Genomic DNA, 22,499 nt, shown 5'->3' on the forward strand with positions numbered 1-22,499 from the left:
CGTTTAATTCTAACTATGCTACGCACCTCCGATTAACATAAAACTTGTTCTAACATGCTCATATATGATTATTAGACTTAGAAAAATAGTTCGGGACCCGACCCGAATGTGTTGACTTTTTCGTTGACTTTGACTTGACCAAAGTTGACTTTTTCCCAAACTTAACCAAATACTTATGCAATCATTCTAACATGCTTTTATCTTTGTATCTTGCATGAAACTTAACAAGTTGACTCACATGCTATATTTATCGAGTCGTAACGAGCCATAGGACTAATTGAGCACTTTGACCAATCGTGTTTACCGTTATTGATACAACCCACATGTTTAGGTCAAGACTAGCAATTGTCCTTGCACACGTTTACTTGTGAAGTACTTTAATACTCGTGCACTCAAGGTGAGATCATAGTCCCACTTTTACTCTTTTAAACTTACATTTGGGATGAGAAAACATAAACGTTTCATTTTACAAAGTGAACACAAGTATGAAAACAAACATTCTACATACGAGTTAGAACAAAATCCTCAATTCGATTATCATTAGTTACACTTGCCGGGTGTAAGCGAGAACTTATGTTGTATGGTCATATGGGTTTGACAAACCCTCATTCGGACGGTTCGCTACCGTTACTTCGGATGAAATATATTTTCGAGAAACAGTGTATGTTCTAACACTATTGTGATGGGGTTATATAGAAGGAAAGTTAAGCCTTGATAATTGGGTGCTCGTGATAACAATTTTTGGAATGGTTTACTATTATTGAAATGTTATAAATTTTGTGATTCATTTTACTTACTCACTTACTTACTTAAACTTATGATTTCACCAACGTTTTCATTGACAGATTTCTATGTTTTTCTCAGGTCTTTGAACGATATGTGATACATGCTTCTGCTCATTATTTTGATACTTGCATGGGATGTCGAGTATATATGCATTTATGGAGCGTCTTTTGGATACTTTTAAATTGTATCGCATAGGTTTCATTGGTACTTATAACGTAACTTGTGGTTGAACTATTCGTGTAAACTTTGAAATAATCTTTACATTTGAAATGAATGCGACATACTTTTGGTCAAACGTTGTTTTAAAGACTTATGACCACGTAACGGGACCTAAGTAGACGACGCCGTCAATGACGTTTTTGTCGGGTCGCTACATTAATATCAAATTTTGGTTCATTCATTAGGGTTTCACAATGTAAAAAGTCAACTTCAAATTCTACATCCAAAACACGAACGAGAAAGCACCTTGCAGGAATCATATTCTATCAAGTACGCTTTACTTGGACATACCTGCTCCAAGATTTGTCAACTTGAAATTTCTTTAGTAATTTATTTGCAAATTTTGTGTAGGTATAGTTTATACAGGCACAATATGTTAGACACCAATATGTCCTGGTCGACATTTATCGCCACTTGAATACAGGAAATGATTATACAAAGCATCACCACTCTCTTGACCTTATTTGGGTGTGTGCACATAATGGTAATTGAGCTGCCAAAGTTACTTTTTCCAAGGTAACCATTTTGTTGAACTGTCAAAATCACTTTATTTCAACATCTTGATGTCCTCATTAATCTCATCTTTAGCATTATGTGATGTAACTTGATTTTCGATTCATTGAGTAAAATTCTTGGTATGATGTATATAGCACATAATTTGCAATATTGACAATGCAAGATACCAAAACAGGGTTGATCAAATGGGTTATCAATAGGTTGATCAAATGGGTAATATTTTGGCTGCCGACTCAAACTAAATGAGGTAATGAAATTATGATGGGCAAGCTGTTGATTTGTAACATTTGTAGTTTTTATACTTACAATTATAAAATTTTGCTAAATATATTATTTAAACTTAATAAATCACTACTCCAATATACCTCTTCTGTTGCTTACAGATCTTGGATACCCACTTTATACCTCTGTCCGAAATATAGAACTGACAAAGTCAAATATTACAATCAAGATTAAGGTTATTCCTTTGTGACAACATAAAGGATTTGGAGGTAAAAAAACAATCCGATATTATGGATTTCATGTTAAACAAATGTGGTTGTATAAGGTTGAATAGTAGTAACGATCTGTATTTATATGTTAACACATTAAGGTCATGTTGAAATAGTAATTAGTAAGGTCATGTTAATTGTTTATATTTACCACTATGATAGTATGCAAGCTCTTATTGCATTTTTACTCTATATTTTATAGGTATTTTAGGAACTATATATTTGACCCATGTTCATATTTCGTTGACCATGTTTCTTATCTTTTAGAGATTTTTTTTTAAAATGGTAATTATTTTGAACCCACTTTCAAAAATGGAAAATACGAATTTTTTGCTGCAAAAATGGTAAAACCGAAGTTTAGAACTTCGGTTTTGCCATTTCCGATGTTTCAAACTTCGGTTTTGGGTGTTCTGTCAGCAGAAACCCTAATCCGAAGTTTGGAACTTCGGTTTTGCAGGCTTTTCAGCAAAACTGAAGTTTCAAACTTCGATTTTGCAGTCTGCACCACTCAGCCACAATAATGGACTGAAACCTACAACCCTACTGAAACCTATAACCCTAGTCTCAATTATGGACTGAAACCTGCTAACCTATCATGTCAAAATCTGATTTATCATCTTTTTTCATTTATTTATATCACCCTTATCATGGACTCAAAAACAAACATCACCAAGAACACAATTCAAGCATTTCAAAGTCAGTTTCAAACACCAACAACACAATTCAAACTAATCTTAATCAGTTTCATACATCAATAATTACAAAAATGTCTATAATTCGTCCATTCATGGTTCATTTTCTTTGGGGAGGCCAAATTTCATTCCAAAATGGTTGGCTTACTGGTGATAACACAACGATTAGAAGGAGTTTTGTGTTGACAACCAAGGTTAACTGTATGCAGTTAAACCAAATGGCGTATAATTATGTAGGTGTGAGTCAAAGATCACACACGTTAAAAATGTTCTTGTGGGTTCTTTTCAATGGAAATGAATGAAAAAGTGAACTTACTGATGATAACACTTTCGAAACAATATATTTTTATTCTCAGAATGATCCAAATTACGAGGCTCAAATTGAAATTCAGTTTGAGGAAGTTTTTTCAACCACCCAAGGTTCGGGTTATTTTGATCTTATTCAAACTTTGGAGGGTGGTCCATCAACATCAAACTACCATTCAACGGTTGTTGAAGATGAACAAGAACGAAGAGACGAAGTAGAAAATGTAGTTGACCCAGGTGATGGTATGTCTACTGCAACCGACGATACAGTTTCTGAATATAGCGTTGAAGATAATGTTTCAGGTGACGAAGTTAGAGAGGAGCAAGTGGAACCACAAATGGAGCCTGCCCCAGTTTCACGTTTTGGGTTTGTTAATGAAGGTGAGGGTAGTAATAGTTTTCCATACGATGACGACCAAGAAGTTTCATGGGATTTTTATGATAAGGAGATCGGTATTATTTCCAAAGGAATGGTGTTCCAGAACAAATCTGAACTTATTTATGCTGTTCGAAAATGGAATATACACCATAATAGAGAAATAGTTGTTACACAAAGCAAGCCGGGTTATTGGTAAGCACAATGTAGAACCACTAGCTCAAGTTTTAAGGGTCCACAAGAAAGATACCATTGTGCCTGGAGTGTTAGTGGTTCATCTCACAATCGATCTAAGGTATGGAAAATAACAAAATGGAAAGATGAACACATGTGTTATGGACACTTAATTGCTACTGAAATTGAACATCAAATATGTTTAAACGTTGCTTATCCTGTTGCCAACATCCAAGCCTAAATAAAAAATACATGGCATGTGGATATCCGTTATGGCAAAGCATGGAACGCTAGGCGTATTACAATCAAACGATTGTTTGGAACTTGGGAAAGTAACTTTATTCATTTACCAAATTATATAAATGAATTAGTTACTACCAATCCAGACACAATTATTGTGTTTGAAAATGGACCTGAAATTGAAGAAGGTTTCGACACCTTTAAATTTGTGTTTTGGGCATTCGGTCCAGCCATTAAAGCGTTTAAACTGTGTATTCCAATGATTTGCATCGATGGCACCAATTTGAAAGGTAGTTATAAGGGTAAATTATTAACAGCGGTTGCCAAAAATGCTAACAATCAAATTTTACCCATTGCCTTTGCCCTAGTTGATGAAGAAAGTAACGAAAGTTGGACTTGGTTTTTGCAAATGCTCCAAGAAAATGTTATTGGAAACGAAAAGTTGTGTGTCATCTCTGATCGACACCAAGGTATCTTACATGCAATGGGTGCTAAAACATATGGTTGGGAACATAGGTACTGCTTGCGCCACATTCGTAGCAACTTGTTGAGCAAATACACTAAAGTGAAATCGCTCAAACACTTGTGTTGGACAGTCGGTTCAACAACAAAGCAAATATTGTACAAGAATGCTTTCAGAGCCCTGAAACAAGCTAGTGTTGAGGCTTGGCAATATTTGCAAGATGCTGATGTAGGCAAATGGACTGTGTATATGGACAGTCAGAGGAGTCGTTGGGGTAACACAACGACAAATATTGCTGAGTCCCTCAACAATGTGTTTCGTCATGCCCGTATGATGCCGATCAAAGCGTGTATCGAATATACATTTATTACACCAGACAACACTTCTACGATCAAAGTCGAGAAGCAAGGCTATGTAATTCACCACTTTCGAAGAACATGTTTAACGTCTTTAACGAACGGGTAAAAAGAGCTCAGCGTTACAAAACAACATGCTATCACGAAGAACAAGGTATCTACAAGGTTCATTCAACTTATCAAAGAAGTGGTGAAGGTGGCACTGATTACACAGTGGAGTTTAAAAAGAAAAGGTGTTCTTGTGGTATTTGGCAACAACAAAGATTACCTTGCTCTCATGTCATTTCCGTATGTAGCCATCTAAACGAGGTATAAATAAACAAATCAGTAAAAAGTATACAACTCCTACATGGAGAGAGCAATATAGCCATCATTTTAATCCATTAAGAGATGCGAGCTACTGGACACATATAGAATGGAAAATTATGCCCGATCCATCAAAATTGATTAAGCACAAGGGGCGGAAGCAATCAAAATGTATGAAGAACTAAATGGATGAACGTGAAAAGCAAAATCCAAAGTGTGGTATATGCAGGACTGAAGGTCACAACAGGAACACTTGTCCACGTACTAGAAAGCCATAGGTTTTCATTAGTAATTTGCTGTATTTAGTTTGTTGTACTTTGTTTCTTGTAGTTTGCTTCTTGTAATCGCTAATTCTATTTATGAATAAAAAAGTGTTGTTGAAATAATAAAATTTCCATGTTACTAATCTTATTCAAGTTACTAATCTATTACAAGTAACTTTAATTTATAAAAGGTCTAGGTGCATAATAGTATTCACCATGACTATCATATATCGTATCAAACTCTAGTGTGTCTTCAAAAACTCCAAATAAAAAATACAACTCGATATTTTCTGAAAGTATACACGCTTTCCCTACTAATGTATACCATTCTTCATTATAGCACATTGCTTCGGCTTCACTTGCTCATGCTTTGTAGTAGTATATGTCCATTGAACGTGGATTCTTTGGTAGCTTTTATCGAAGAAACTCATTCAACTTCTTCATTTTAAAGCCCCGAACATCTACGTTATCAAACGTCATTTTAGGCCCTTTAGAGACTTCCGTTTTACCATCATTCCATTCAAAATCACAACCATGATACACGTCAATTGATACGTATTTCGGATTCATTTTTTGTTATGTATTTATGAAACAATCACAAATCACTTTTATAAGCCCGAATCTACAAATAACCGAAGTTTTAAAGTTCGGTTTCAGACCTATCAGAAAAAAGCATGCAAAACCGATGTTTGAAACTTCGGTTTGTCAGGTACTAGACATGTCGTAAAAAGCAATTACTGTTACCTTTTACTGTTACCTTTTACTGTTCGGCAGCTTTTACTGAAACCGAACTTTAAAATGCCAGTTTTTCAATTTTAACTACACTATATAAACCGACATCTATTACCACAAACAGATGTATCACTCTCTTATCCCTTCTCCAAATATAAATTTTAATTTTGTAAACATGTCACCAATTCCTGTTCAAATTAATGTCTATTGGAATGGGCAGTTTTCAACACAAAAAAAGTTTTACATTGAGTACAAATATAAGTACTTTCAAAATGTGGATATTAGTCAGATGACAATAATTTCGAAGGTGTTTGAGTGGCTCAAAGAAAACATAACGGTTGAACATTCGGGCGTGATGTTTTGGAATGAAGGTAAAGGAAAATTCGAGCATCTTTGTGAGGAAGATGAATGGATTATGATAAAAAACGAAGCAATTGTGAAAAATCAACCTCTTCCATTGGACCTAATTTAATTATGTGTTAATTTTTTATGTGTTGTTTCAAAAAAAATGTAACCGTGATTCTGATATTAATAAAAGTGTTGTTCAAAAAATTTGTATTTGCATCTTAGCGTATGAAACTGTAAATTAACTATCAAAACTAAGTTATTAGCGTAATATTAGCGTATGAAACTGTAAATTAACTATCAAAACCAAGTTATTATATATTTTTAAAGTAATATTAGCGTATGAAACTGTAAATTAACTATCAAAATCAAGTTATTTATAAAATGGGTGTTTAAAAAAAAGAAAAAAAAGAAAACTAAAATCGAAGTTTGGAACTTTGGATTTGGTCAAAACCGAAGTTTCAAACTTCAGATTAGGGTTTCTGCTGACAGAACACCCAAAACCGAAGTTTGAAACTTCAGAAATGGCAAAACCGAAGTTCCAAACTTCGGTTTTACCATTTTTGCAGCAAAAAATTCGTATTTTCCAATTTTGAAAGTTGGTTCAAAATAATTACCATTTTAATCATCTTTTCGACAAGTGGAGTATTTAATTATTTTAACAAGAACCATTTATCCATTACTAGAGCAATTATTCAAAAGAAAATGAGATGGAATTACTTCAAGGTATGTATTATCCTTTCTTTATAATGTTAGCATGTCTAATCGTATGATTTTCTTAAGCATGTTTCATATTTCAGTTGACCCATGTTCTCTTATATTTTCGACAAGTTTACTATCTAATTATTTGTTCAAGAGCCGTCTATTCATGTTTATATCAAAGCAATTAGTCAAAAGGATATTTGATGGATTTACTTCAAGGTATGTGTAAAACTTTCTCTAGATTTGTAAAATTTTATTCACATTTCTTGTGGTTAACATTTGTAGGCAGTGTTAATTTTTCAAGGATTTTAGAAGCCCGATGTTACTTTGTGATGGTTTCCAGTGGTTTCCAGCCTAATCTTTCTAGATGTTCAAAGAAAGACATCTTTGAACAACTCATGAAGAAGAAGCAAACTTGAACACGATGACGGCCGCCAACTTCCGCTAACCTTCCTCGTTCACACCATTCACCGTCATAAACTTTTCCCTATAAATAGATGTGCAAACCTCCATTGTAAATCATCCCAAATCACTCAGAGAAGTGTAATCACAACCTTGAGAGTGTGTGTGAGTTTGAGAGTTTTTTTTAGAGTTTTGTAAATACTCGTGTAATCTATTCTTGTGAGTAATAGAGTTATTTTTCTCTCAAATTTGTATCTCCCAACGTCCATGCGATCCTCTCTTCCTAACAAGTGGTATCAAGAGCTTGGTTAGAGACGTTGGTCGAGTTTTGGGTTTTCTGAAGTTTTCTCAAAATTCAATTTTGAGTGTACCATTGGATTCGTCTCGTCGAACTGAGTCCAACGCAAAAAACGGTGACTTAAACGGAGTTATAACGAGCCCAGAAAATGCGGTCAAAGTTTGGTCAACTCGCCGGAATCTCGCCGGAGAAGACGACCGGTGCCGAAATTTTCGCCGGAGAAGAAAGTCCTGTAGCAATTCAATGTAGCAGTCCTGTAGCAATTCACTGTAGCAGCTGGCGGCACTATAGCAAGTTCCTGCAGCAGTACTGTAGCAGTACTGTAGCAAGTTCCTGTAGCAGTACTGTAGCAATTCTGAAATTTTACAATTGGGTCCCTGAAATTTTCAGAATTTCATTTTTGGTCCCTGAAGATTATAAAAATTATAATTTTGCCCCATAAGTGGAATTTAAGCCTCGAAGTGTCTATTCCACCATTTTCAACCGTTACGGACGTAACGGTGATCTCTGTTTTCTATAATTCAACCCTGTTTGTGTTGAAAAATTATTTGTAAGGTGATAATGTCCACAGAAGAGTCAACATCATCTTCGGGAGCTATGATTATGCTCACAGCTACAAACTACACGCTGTGGAAACCTCGGATGGAAGATCTCCTCAACTGTAAGGATTTGTTTGATCCTATTGAATTGAAGGGTATAAACCCTGATTCTGCCAAAGAGAAAGAGTGGAAGAAATCAAACCGAAAAACTATTGGTCAGATCCATCAATGGATTGATCATAGTGTCTTTCACCATGTTGCACAAGAGACAGACGCATATGCTCTCTGGAAAAAGTTGGAGGACATGTACCAGGCCAAGACTGCTCGGAATAAAGCCCTGTTGATGAGGCGTTTAGTCAACATGAAGCTTAAAAGTGAAACTTCAGTTGCCGAGCATACCAGTGAGTTTCAGAGCTTGATCAAGCAGTTATCGTCTGTAGAGATGCCGTTTGGCGATGAAGTTCAAGCGCTACTGCTACTTAGTTCCCTTCCCGATAGTTGGGAAACGCTGGTAGTAACACTCAGCAACTCAACCCTGAATGACAAACTTACCATGTCAATAGTCAAGGATGCCCTATTCAGTGAAGAGGCAAGGAGAAAGGACATGGGCACAGATCAGACTCATGTCTTTGTCACCGAGAATCGGGGGAGACAACGTATGAGTAGCAAAAACAAATGGAGAGGCAGAAGCAAGAGCAGGGGCATGTCTGCTGATGACAGAAAACTATTATATAAATGTCATCATTGTGGATTAGAGGGACATATGAAGAAGAACTGCTACAAATTGAAAGAGGAACAACATCAGAGCAGTTCACAGCCGAAGAATAAGAGTGGAGAAGCATTAGTGACTATCTCTGGTGAGGTAGCTTATTGTTCAACCCATGATGAGACATGCCTTCACGTCTCATGAGAAGACACGTAATGGGTGGTAGATACTGCAGCTTCCTACCACGTGACTCCATACAAGGAATACTTCACAACATACAAAGTTGGTGACTTTAGAGCTGTGAAGATGGGAAATTCCAGTTCCACTGAGATTGTCGGAATTAGTGATGTCAAGATAAAGACAAGTTCAGGGAGCACAATCACTTTGAAGGATGTCCGCCATGTGCCAGATCTTCGGCTGAATTTACTTTCTGGGGTAGCTCTAGACAAACAAGGCTATGATAGTCATTTCTGTAAAGGCACATGGAAATTGTCAAGAGGCGCTATGATAGTCGCTCGAGGACACATTTGTGGCACACTATACAAAACTCATGTGAAGATCTGCACAGACAGCCTTAATGTTGCAGAAAAGGAGGCTTCACAAAATTTATGGCACCAGAGACTCGGTCACATGAGTGAGAAAGGGTTGTCTACCCTAATAAAGAAGAAGCTTATCAATGTAGACAAGGACGCTGCACTAGATCCTTACAATCATTGTCTGGTTGGTAAGCAGCATAGAGTCTCGTTTAATTCCTCTTCAACGAGAAGATCAGAGTTACTCAGTCTGGTACACTCTGATGTTTGCGGTCCCTTGGAGGTTGAATCAATTGGCGGAAACCAATATTTTCTGACGTTTATCGATGATACTTCTCGAAAGGTGTGAGTATATTTCTTGCGGACGAAGGACCAGGTGTTCGATTACTTCAAACAGTTCCATGTCATGGTAGAACGTGAGACAGGAAAGAAATTAAAGTGTCTTCGATCCGACAACGGCGGGGAATACTCTTCCAGGCAGTTCGATGCCTATTGCAGATCATATGGCATCCGACATGAGAAGACAGTTCCACGTACCCCTCAACACAATGGTATAGCAGAAAGAATGAATCGAACAATCATGGAACGTGTTCGGAGCATGCTCAGTATGGCTAAGCTGCCAAAGCCATTCTGGGGAGAAGCAGTCAGAGCCGCATGTTACTTGATCAACCGATCTCCATCAGTACCACTGAATTTTGAAGTTCCAGAGAAACTTTGGTCTGGAAAGGATCCATCATACTCTCACTTAAGAGTATTTGGATGTTTGGCGTAGGCACATGTACCAAAGAGCTCATATATAAGCTGGATGCAAGGACCACTCCATGCATATTCATAGACTATGGAGATGAAGAATTTGGATACTGATTATGGGATCTAAAGGAGAAAAAGGTGATCATAAGTAGGGACGTGGTGTTCCATGAAAGCCAGACAATAGAAGATATTGAAAAGCCCACAATATCTCAGAAGACAAATGTCGCTGCTCAGGTACCAGAGGCAACAACGGAATCATTCATGAGAAATGAATTTTCAGTGCAAGAAGAAATGCCAGAAGTAGAAGATAATGATGAAAATGACGGTGCTGAGTAGGGGGAGCCACAACCCCATCTGCCAGACATTCCAGCACCATCACAAGGTCAAGATGATGGTGGATCTCTTCAGAATGTTCCAGAAGTTCGTAGATCTGAACGAGGTCGGATTCTATCGAGTAGATATCCAGAATCCGAGTACCTTCTACTTACTGAAGATGGAGAACCAGAGAGTTTTCATGAAGCAGTAACTCATAAGGATAAAGAAAAATGGTTGCTCGCAATGCAGGATGAGATGGATTCTCTGCAGAAAAATCAAACTTATGAGATTGTGGAACTTCCACGCGGGAAGAAGGCACTGAAAAACAAATGGGTGTTCAAGCTGAAAAAGGATGGTAGTGAAAAAGTGGTGAAATACAAAGCACAACTTGTAGTCAAAAGATTCCAATAGAAGAAAGGGATTGATTTTGACGAGATATTTTCACCAGTAGTCAAGATGACTTCAATTAGAGTCATACTTGGATTGGTCGCAAGTATGAACTTGGAGCTTGAACAGATGGATGTAAAGACAACTTTTCTTCATGGAGATTTACATGAAGACATTTACATGGAGCAACCGAAAGGTTTTGAGGTTTCAGGAGATAACCTCGTATGCAAGCTGAAGAAAAGTTTATATGGTTTGAAGCAGGCACCTAGGAAGTGGTACAAGAAGTTTGACTCGTGTATGGTGAGTCAAGGGTAGAAGAAAACTGCAGCAGATGAGTGTGTCTACATTCAGAAGTTTTCTGAAGGAAATTTCGTTGCTCTTCTACTATATGTAGACGATATTTTGATCGTAGGGAAAGACGCAATGAAGATCAACCAACTGAAGAAGGAACTCTCAAAGTCTTTTGACATGAAAGACTTAGGACAGGCTCAACAGATTTTGGGAATGCAGATAACTCGAGACAGGAAGAATAAAAGGTTATGGCTATCTTAGGAGAAGTATATTGAATGAGTGATTTCACGTTTCAATATGAACAATGCCAAACCTGTTAGCATTCCATTAGCCAACCATTTCAAGTTAAGCAAGAGTTCTTGTCCCTCATCCAAGGAAGAGATCAGGGAGATGTCTTCAGTACCATATTCTTCACCAGTTGGAAGTTTGATGTATGCAATGGTGTGTACAAGGCCCGATATTGCTCATGCAGTGGGAACGGTGAGTCATTTTCTCTCAAACCCTAGGAAAGAGCATTGGAATGCGGTAAAATGGATTCTTAGATATCTTAAAGGTACAACAAATCTATGTCTTTGTTACGGGGGAGCTGATCCAATCTTGGAAGGCTATACAGATGCAGATATGGCCGGAGATCCTGATAGTAGGAAATCTACTTCAGGATTCATTTACACTTTTGAAGGAGGAGCTGTTTCATGGCAGTCAAGACTACAGAAGTGTGTTGTATTATCCACAACTAAAGCAGAGTATATTGCTGCCGTAGAAGCTGGAAAAGAAATGTTTTGGTTAAAGCGTTATCTTCAAGAATTTGGAATAAAGCAAAAGGAGTACAAGGTATATTGTGACAGTCAGAGTGCTCTAGATTTGAGCAAGAACTCCATGTACCATTCTCGTACAAAACATATTGATATTCACTATCATTGGATACGAGAGGTAATTGATCGACAACTGCTGAGACTAGTGAAGATCCATACAAAGGAGAATCCTGCGAATATGTTAACAAAGGTGGTGACTCGAGAGAAGTTGGAGTTATGCAGAGACATAACTGAAATGTTCGTGGATTTGGCTGGAGGGGGAGAATTGATGGTTTCCAGTGGTTTCCAGCCTAATCTTTCTAGATGTTCAAAGTAAGACATCTTTGAACAACTCATGAAGAAGAAGCAAACTTGAACACGATGACGGCCGCCAACTTCCGCCAACCTTCCTCGTTCACACCATTCACCGGCATAAATTTTTCCCTATAAATAGAGGTGCAAACCTCCATTGTAAATCATCCTAAATCAGTGTAATCACAACCTTGAGAGTGTGTGTGAGTTTGAGAGTTTTTTTTAGAGTTTTGTAAATACTCGTGTAATCTATTCTTGTGAGTAATAGAATTATTTTTCTCTCAAATTTGTATCTCCCAACCTCCAGGCGATCCTCTCTTCCTAACACTTTGCTTTCTTCATTTGTTATTTCTAACACGGACAACCCAAATTTCTTTCAGATGGAAGACAAGTTACCAACTTCAAATGATTTTCATGGATGAAGAGAATTGTTACTCTTTCTGTCTCTATGAAAGACTTGGTAATACCTTTTCTCTAATAACAAATAACATGTGTGTTAAGGGTTAGGAATACCTTATGTTAGTATTGGTTAACTTTAGTACTATCTTTTTAGTTAGATGTGGCAATCTTGACCCATATATCTATTAATTTTTCATTCTAGAACCAATGCAATATATGATCAGTTTGTCCTGTATTAACATAAGTTGACTTAATTCGAAGCTTACCTTTGTTCACAGGCTCTTATGAATGCTTACATCAAACTTATAAAATATGACGTTTGCAACCTCTAAATGAGCTTTCTTGATATACTTCACCAATACATTCTATCTTAATCTCCTTAGCACACTGTATAAAACTTGCCATTCTTAAATATCAATAAAACTTGCCATTCTATGAGGTAAACATACTATGGTTTACTATGTTGCTACATGTTATCCTCACAAGTATCGGTATATTGTTAATCACTTACATATGTTTTTTTACATTAACTTCAATTCACCTGGATTGCAGGCTTTGTGATCTTTTGGATTGACATATTATGGTTAACGTAGAGTTTCTAAATAACTACTATATTATTCATAAATCAATATGAGTGAACACATTAAGATAATGGTCTGTAACTGATATCTTGAATATTATTATTAAGAAGATTGTAGATTGTACCCACTGGAATAATTATTATTCAAGTTGACATTTTTCTAAGTAATTTGGTCGAATTTGTTGTCTATACCTTTTTAGATTGCACCCTTGATCTAAGTTTTGATTGCATATGCTTTGAGGACGGCCTTGGACTTTGATTTTGGATGACATGGTAAGCCATTCTTTTGCTCATTTACTCTCTGACTTGGTATATGTATATCATAAATGAAGAAAAAAAGTTAGAAGAGTTTGCAAAAGGTAGAAAAAGAATCAACTTAGTGGGTCAATTGTGTTAATGTGGAATTGTGGATGTGTAAAGCAAAACTTTAAGTAAATAAGCATCGAGAAAACGTGCGAAATTGTATAAAGGTGTTAAGTGTATCAGATTTATTACGAAGGGGAAATACCCATACATAGTGTGAATAATGGTCAAGGAAAATAATGTAATATTTTAAACCACCTAGGCTAGAAATAGGAGAAGTCCATAAATCAGAATGTATTATATCAAATGATTAACAGTAGTACTCGAAATGAAAAACGGAAGCCGCACGTGTTTGCCAAGTTGGCATGCATGGCAAAGCGCGTGAGGTGTAGTTTTATTACAAATAATATCTTTATTAGAAACAAGTCTTCGAAAAACATCATGTCCGGGATGTCCAAGACGCTGATGCCAAGTGATCAGGCTTGTGAGTAAAGCAACTTGAGAGGTGGGTGGCGTGACAGGGTAGAGATCCCCAGTGCTGTCACATCGGAGGAGCAGGCGTCGTGTCTGAAGATCCTTCACAGAAATGCCAAATGGGTCAAATTCAACAGATACTAAATTGTCACGAGTAAATTGGCGAACAGAAATAAGGCTTTTAACAATGTTAGGAGTAAGTAGGACATTATTCAAGTGTAGTGGTCGGTGGGAAGTAGGTAACAAGCTATGACCTGTATTGGTGACCGGGATTGTTTTCCCGTCACCAACAGCAACAGATGGATATTTGCAATTATTAAAAACACTACTTAGACTATTAACACAGGAGGTAAGATGATTTGACGCACCGGTATCAAGATGCCAACCTGCGGCCCCGTAATCTTGTAGTGTCATGGCGCTGAAGGCACTAGGCAAGATCGTTTCCTGAGTTTGTGCTTGCGGGTCCACGGTGAACGATCCATAATTCATTGGGGGAGTCGTATAAAAAATATGAGGTGCAGTGGGCTGTCCAGGAGGTCCATTAAGCTGCTGTTGGGCCGAAGTGGGTGCAGGACTAGCAAATGCAACATTATTTTGTTGGGCCGATATATAAGGTGAGGTATGCTGTTGAGCCTGACCAAATTCGGGTGGTGTGAGTAGACCTTGCTGAGCCTGTGAACGCAAAAGGTTAGAACCATACCCAATAAAAGATGTGGGCTGTTGCAGATTGGGCCGAATGAGAGCAGCAGATTGGGCACTTAATTGTTGTTGTTGGGCTGAGATAATTTGAAGTAGTTGGGACTGATTCAACCCTTGTGTTCGTGAATTGTTGGTAGTACCAGGGGGATTGCTAGACCTGCGATTAGAACCATGATGCAGATAACGGCATTTACCTTCAAACCTGCAAAAGCCTTTTAAAAAGTTGCGACAAACTTCCTGTTTTTGATGTGGTTCGATGGTAGGATTGGAGACTTGAGCGGTTAAAGCCGATGGGTTGGAGGGAGTTAGGGGTGCTTCAATGATGTTGGCGTTCCTGTTGAGGGTCATCTCTTCCATTAGCAACATCGATCGAGCGGTATTAAGATCGGGAAATGGTTGTCGATGGAGGATGATGTGTTTTGCCTGGACATATTTTGCACTTAAACCATTCACAACAAACATTACAAGATCACTGTCTTCAATTGTAGAACCTAGATTTCGTAGATGCGTGGCGATGCGATCGATCTTGCGAAAATATTCTTCAATCGTTAAACTACCAATATCAAGTGCTCGTGGCTCGGCGTGTAGTTCCATTTGTTTCGACAACTTGTTGTCATGAAAGATTTTTTTCAAGGAAAGTCCACGCATCGTGAGCAGTAGCAGATTCGGAGTTGAGGAGGCATTCTAGGAGAGCTTCGCTAATGGTGTTGAAGATCCAAGTGGTGACAACCGCGTCGGCTTTAATCCATTCCGGTGAGGCTCGTTCTTCGGAAGTGGAGGTACCGGTTATATAATTGAGGACATCAAAACCGGCACAATGCTTTGTGAATACCTTCTTCCAGTGTGCATAATTGAGTTTTGCAAGATCCAATTTAACATGAATGAGATGATGGATGGATGTTACGGTGTATATTTTATCATAGGTTTTTGTCATGATGTTGTGTTGTGTGAAAGTAGAAGAAGAAGAATAGCAGACGTACAGATGATGTTTGTGATTTGCAGTTTTGTGATTGAGAAATTAAGAGAAAAAAAAAGAGAGGCAGATTTGTTACGTATTAGGGTTTTGGGATGATAGCTGGCTCGATACCATGTTGAATATTATGCAGCGTATATGTTTTCCATTGAGAAGAGATTACAATACAATGATTTTAAATAGCTAGACTGCCAACATACTAGAACATTCTGATGGGCTAAGCCTGATACATGAACTGCCTAATACATGAAATATTAATGGGCTAACAGAAAACGCATCAACGGGGGTTAACAAGAAAATGATTATATTTCACGCTACTTTGCCAGAAGAATACAAGATATGAGAGTTGTAAAATTTGGAGGACGTCTATCAATCTCGATTAAACGCTAGCTTTGTCTGTTCCTTGGTCTCAATAGAAAAAAAGGAAATGAGTTGTGTGTTATAACTTGCGGGGACGACAAGACCACCGATGAATGCTTTTGAGGTACCTATATATGGTCAATGTATAATTAGGTGTCCTTAACTTTCTAATTCTAATTTTTAATACTTATTTTAATCCAATTTATTATGCCTTTTGAGTTGGTACGTGTGGGTTGATATCAATAAAGTAGAAGAAGCTTTTGGAGTTGGTACGTTTAAGATCGACAGCCTTTTGAATATATAATTAAAAGTAAATTTTTAATTTTGTATGAAACTGTAGAATCGAAGCATTGACGAGTTTGGTGAGACAGCAGATGATGTGGAAAATGACTTTGATAGCCCTAGCTCTCCAAACAATTTACACGATGTGGCAACAGAGGAGCTTGATATCAAAATAATGGGAAGGCTACAAGTAAGGAAACTATATCGATGAAACCTTTTTAAGTTTATTGATACTTGCTCACATATATCTCAAAGTAGTTAGTTGTTTTAATTTATATAACTTTTTTCCCATTTTTTTTAGCGTCTGTCAAACAAAATGATGTTCCTACCTGGATTTCGCAGCGGAAGAACAGTGTCGTGCTTAAATTTAGTTAAAAAAAAAGTATAAATAGAGGTTGAAAGAAGAGAAATCAAAGAGAACACCAAATCTATGTGTGTCTTATGAATTACACTTTTTCAAAAAGAAAATTCTCTAAAGCCTGGCACCAAATATTTATTCAATTACTACTACACAGAGCGTTGTTTTTATCTTTTTCGTGATGTAGACAATTAATAAATTGAACTTTTGATATGGAGAAACTTTTTTACATATATATTATAAATTTAAATCATGTGTATGATTTTTACCATAATACTTCAACACACAGAACAATATATGACAATTATCCTATAATATTGATGTTTAATATACGTTAGCTATGTACTATATAAAGTGTTCGAAAGAGTCCCCGTGCAACGCACGGGCTCAATAAATCTAGTATATATATATATATATATATATATATATATATATATATATATATATATATATATATATATCACGTGAACTAAAATATATTCAACATTTACATATCTTTTTACATACTGGCGAATCCACCATTAAAACCAAATGAGGTTCAAAATAATTTTTCAAATGTAATTATATTTGTAGGGTACTTTTGTGGTTGTTTACCTTTAAAAAATCATAGATATAAAGGGTATATGGGGTCTTATGGTTACAATTATTGGTGTTCTGTATAATTTGAAGAGTACAAAGTATAAAAAAAATTCGAAAGTAGTAAGGTCAAATGTAACGACCCGACTTTTTCGACTTATATTTTTGTGCTCTATACTTTCACGAATCTGCGTATATGTGCGTGTTGAGCTAATTTATGCTCTGGGATCTTTATTCATGATTAATTACTTTCGTTAATATCTTACAACGTGTTGTTAAGTGCGTAATCACTTAACTTGATCCTCGAATGCTTTTATGACCGTTAGTATCACTTGACGTTTAGAACGAGCTATGTACTTTGTACACGTTAAACTTTTGTCATAATTGGAATATTATGACTACGTAATACTAATTGTTATTTTCTAATGACAATTACTTGGCTTGATGGTTTCTTAATTACGCTTAGTGTTTTACTAATGCACACTAGTTAGTCTTAGTGGAATTTTTACCTTAATGGACTTAGCCCACCCAACTCTAGCTAATGGACTTTTAAGTTAGCCCAATTTTAATGGAATTATGACCCATTAAAATGTAAGACAAAAACCTATTTAGGTGAGCCAACATACTAGCATTTTTGTTAGCCATTACTACACATGTTGCATGAGATCCCAACAACAAGCACCACCTTTGTACCACCACCATGCAAAAAGCAAAAAGTTGTCCCCCCTTGTCCCCCATGATGCCTACAGTTTGGAGACACACACCACCACCTCCACCACTATAAATATCATGCCTCATTCTTCATTTTACACTTCATGTCATTCTCATTTTTACACACACTTGCTCTCTAATTTTCTCTCTAGTCTTTCTCACACTAAAATTGTAAGTTCTTGAATTTTATTTCTTATTCTTTTTCTTCTTTAATTTCGGCATCATCATCATCATCAAAGGATCAAGCGTTTTAGCTTTTTGATCTTGTTATATCTTGTAGATTCAAACTTTAATTTGAATCCTTCAAGAACATAAAAGATTCAAGCTTTCTAGCTTTGAATCTTCATTACTTTGATGGATCTAAACTTTATAGCTTAAGATCACTTTATTTTTGTTAAAAGATCAAAACTTGTGTTTATGATCTTCATGAAACTTGAAGATCTAGCTTTTTGCCTTAAAGATCTTCAAGAACATAAAAGATTCAAGCTTTCTAGCTTTGAATCTTCATTACTTTGTTGGATCTGAGTTTTGTAGCTTAAGATCTCATTTTTTGTTAAAAGATCAAAACTTGTGTTTATGATCTTCATGAAACTTGAAGATCTAATTTTTTGCTTTAAAGATCTTCAAGGACATAAAAGATTCAAGCTTTCTAGCTTTGAAATCTCATAATTATTGTTAAGGGATCCAAGCTTTCTAGCTTAGGGTTTCATTACTTTGTTTGATCCAATTTATGTAACGTAAGGTCTTGCTTATTTGATTGAATCAAAGTTTGTAGCTTTAAATTTTAGAACTTGTATTTATGTTGAGACTAAGAACATGATGTAACCTTGGTTCATCATCCATCTAAAACTCTTAAGTGAGTTGTATTTCTCCTTAGTCTTGATATGGTGTGTTTATGGTTGAAACTTGATCAAAGTGATGCTAAAACATCAAAGAGTTGTACACTTGAGGCTTATAGCATCAAGGATGAGAACCGTGATAGCATCAAGCACCAAGAAACCCACCGTAGCACTTGTTTTCTGTTTTTCAGGGTCTGATCAGACTCCTGGAACTTCTGTAAAGTTGATTTCCAAATAGTTCGGTTCGAGTAGATGACTTTTCGTTTAAGACTCGCCTAAATCCGATATACGGTTTAGGATTTATAGCCTTCCGAAAATCACTACGCCTTTGTAACGACGTGCTGAAATTTCTGACCTACTCGCGCTTAAACCGTCGTCACGGTCAAACGACATCGAGTTAGGATCTGAAAATTGGAAAGCAGTAAGAGGACTCACATACGGAGCCTTAGCCACTGACCGCGCATCTTTTCAGTTTGTATAGAGGACGTAGAAGCTGTCCGAAGTCAGCCTTTTGTTTCGTTCTCTATTCTTGTTGAAAACTTACTCTATCTTTTACGAATGATGATGACGATGATGATGTTTTGGACTTTACTTACGTACTTTTAAACCTTTTGGGACAATTTACTGACTTAGTAACCTTTGACTTAGGTTGAGGACCTTTCGGACCGACTTACTACTTGCATACTTTTCATATTGACTTTTACCGCATTGTTCACTGTGAGTTATAGCTCCCTTATTACTTTACTATTTTTAGGACTGAGAATACATGCGCTTTTTATGTTTTACATACTAGAAACGAGTACTTAAACCTTATATATGTGTGGGTTATATAACGGCACAAAGATTCCCCTTAGCACGGTAACGTTTAGTCATTGATTTTTGAACCGGTGAACGCGAATCTTAGATATGGATCCATACGGTTTAACATCCCCACTCGGGCTAGTTGCGCTAGCATTTAACGGGTGTTTAATACTTCGAGAACATACGCACTCGCCAAGTGTACTTTTAGGGGGTGATATTTATATTACTTTATTAAGTTAGTTACCGGGTGCCCACGGATAAGCATATACTTTTCATACTGTTTTGAATACGAAATCTCGTGATCTACATTATATCGTTGTTTACAAAAACTATAGCTCATCAACATTCGTGTTGACATTTTAAAGCATGTTATTTCTCAGGTGCTTAGACGTTGTTGCATCCGCTGTTAGACTTGCTGTTATAGACTCGATGTGTTAGACTTCCGCTGCATTGTTTAGAGATGTCTCAATCATGGAACTTTTACTTTGCATTCATAACTTATGTTACATTTGAACAATGGCTTTGTAATGACCTTTGTGTCACGTACTTATGTTAATGCTTTCTATTCGTAGAAGCACGTTAACTTTTGTAAAACATTTGACGTTGGTAAAGACGTTATCTTTTCATGAATGCAAAACTTGTTTTAAAACAGCATATAGTGTTGTAACCGTGTAATTATCCTGTTGTTGATGATCCGTACACATTGATTTTGTACGGGACGTCACATTTGGTATCAGAGCATTGGTTGTAGGGAATTAGGTTGCATTAGTGTGTCTTAACCGAGTCGATGAAACAACTCAACCCGTATTCCATACGATAAATTATTATTTTTTTAAATAATTCACGTTTACGCGCTAATAAAATATGTAAACCATTTCACAAGTCCCATTTAAAACGTACCACAATTTAAATGTTTACAAGGCACGAAGGCCATAAATTAAGTTTAATACAAGTTTGACCCACTACAAATGATAGTTTATAATCCAAACGACACTTTGAGCATGGTTTGGGACTAAACTATCCAAAACGTTAGGCCAACTTCCAAAGGCTAACAAATCCAAAAGCGTCCCCTAACAAATAAAGCGGGATCTCTAATCTAACCGAATGCCCTTACCCTTGTCCACGCCGGAGCCTATAAAAAGATAAACAACGAGAGGGTAAGCTAAAGCTTAGTGAATGCAATAATTATACATATACATATATAATATACCTACTTACAAACACTCATTACACATACCGAATACATGCTAGCAACACAATTTTGCTTATCATAAATACGAGGCTACCAACCTCCAATACCACAAGCTAGCATAACAATCGCATAATTATATATGTAACTCGAACAATATAATAAGCTTTCGCTTACAACACAATAACCATGGTTAACCAATCGTACAAGGGAATGGCGCCCGCGAAAGGCCATCGGAGTTCACAACATCCATTAGTGTACTTAGCACCTCGTATCACTAACCCCCGGGTGGCATCTTAACACCTCGATACTTCACCCTCGGTTGGCGTCTTAACACCTCGACACTTCAACCTTTATTATGGAGTGGCGTCTTAACACCTCGACACTTCACTCCTAGGTGGCATCTTAACACCTCGATGCTTCACCTCGAGTGGCATCTTAACACCTCGATACTTCACTCGTCACATGAAACGTGGTGTCTTAGCACCTCGACACTTCACATCTCATGCTACAACAAATAGATACATTATATACCTACACATATAATTATTCCACTCACCTTAACGATTCGGTGACGGTTTTATACTTCCGCAAGCTTCAAGGCCAAGTACCTAATATAATAAGTACTTCAATCAACACAATATCTAGTTGGATTAAATACCAACAATTCACTTATGTGCATTTAATGATTTAATGCATTAAATGCCCCATTTTCACCAAAACCGTCCTTAAGGGTCAAGACTCAATTTCAATCACTAAAGCTAGTGAATTAAAGTCTACTAACACAAACTTGGGCATTTCATACCCACTTCACCCAATTAGGTCAACTAGTACTCATTTGACCCATTTTAAATACTTAGACTCACAATCGAGTCAAACTTACCCATTAACACTTCTTTCATAAATTTAAAGGTGGATTAATGATTAACAACACCATTTAACACTTGCAACCCCAAATCATAAGACCAAACCCTAGATTATGGCTATTTAGGGTTTCCTTGTATCACCTAAGCCAAATCCACCCATATTACCCCCAAATGGGTCTTACAAGTTCCAAATGAACCAAACCCTAGCATAACTAATTAAAACTCAAAACATGGAGTTAGGACTTACCAACACTACCCTCTTGTAGCTATGAATAAGGAGAACAACTTTAATTCTTGCTCCAAGGTTTGATTCACAAATCTCCACTCTCAAATCTCACTTGAAATCAAATGGGTTTTTAAGTTTTGAGAGTAAATGGAGAAAGAAAAGGGAAATGAAAATGAATAAAATGGATGAGTGGTGGATGATTAGTGCTCCAATCAGATCTAGAAGTAAAATGATAATTTTGCCCTTGAACCACTTATTTTAATAACAAAATCCGGAACCAGTTCATCCAGTGGGTCGTGGCGCGGCCCCAATTGTTGCGGCGCGGCATTTAACGTATTTTACGAGCTTTATTAAATCATTCCTGACTCAGATTCTTGTTATTTATCGCAGCACGACCCTATTCTCTGCGGCGCGACATATAAAGGGAAACTCAACCCTTCTTAACATCCCTCCTGACTCTGGTTTGAGTTCAATGTCGCGGCGCGGCAATGGCCTTCAACTGAGCCATTCGACAACTTTACACAACTTAACGATTTATCCAACTTGTACACTTCGTTCACGCTTCCTATGCA

At 36.8% G+C, this 22,499-nt stretch overlaps 1 protein-coding gene across 1 annotated transcript; it reads right to left on the reverse strand.

The window, feature by feature from the left end:
- Positions 1-13,870: 13,870 nt before the first annotated feature.
- Positions 13,871-15,340, reverse strand: LOC139854618 (uncharacterized). Its single transcript, XM_071843914.1, has one exon. It carries the CDS (start codon positions 15,338-15,340, stop codon positions 13,871-13,873), a length of 1,470 nt encoding a protein of 489 aa, XP_071700015.1.
- Between the last annotated feature and the right edge of the window lie 7,159 nt (positions 15,341-22,499).

Source organism: Rutidosis leptorrhynchoides, chromosome 6 (genome assembly GCF_046630445.1).
Source record: "Rutidosis leptorrhynchoides isolate AG116_Rl617_1_P2 chromosome 6, CSIRO_AGI_Rlap_v1, whole genome shotgun sequence".
Lineage (NCBI taxonomy): Eukaryota > Viridiplantae > Streptophyta > Magnoliopsida > Asterales > Asteraceae > Rutidosis > Rutidosis leptorrhynchoides.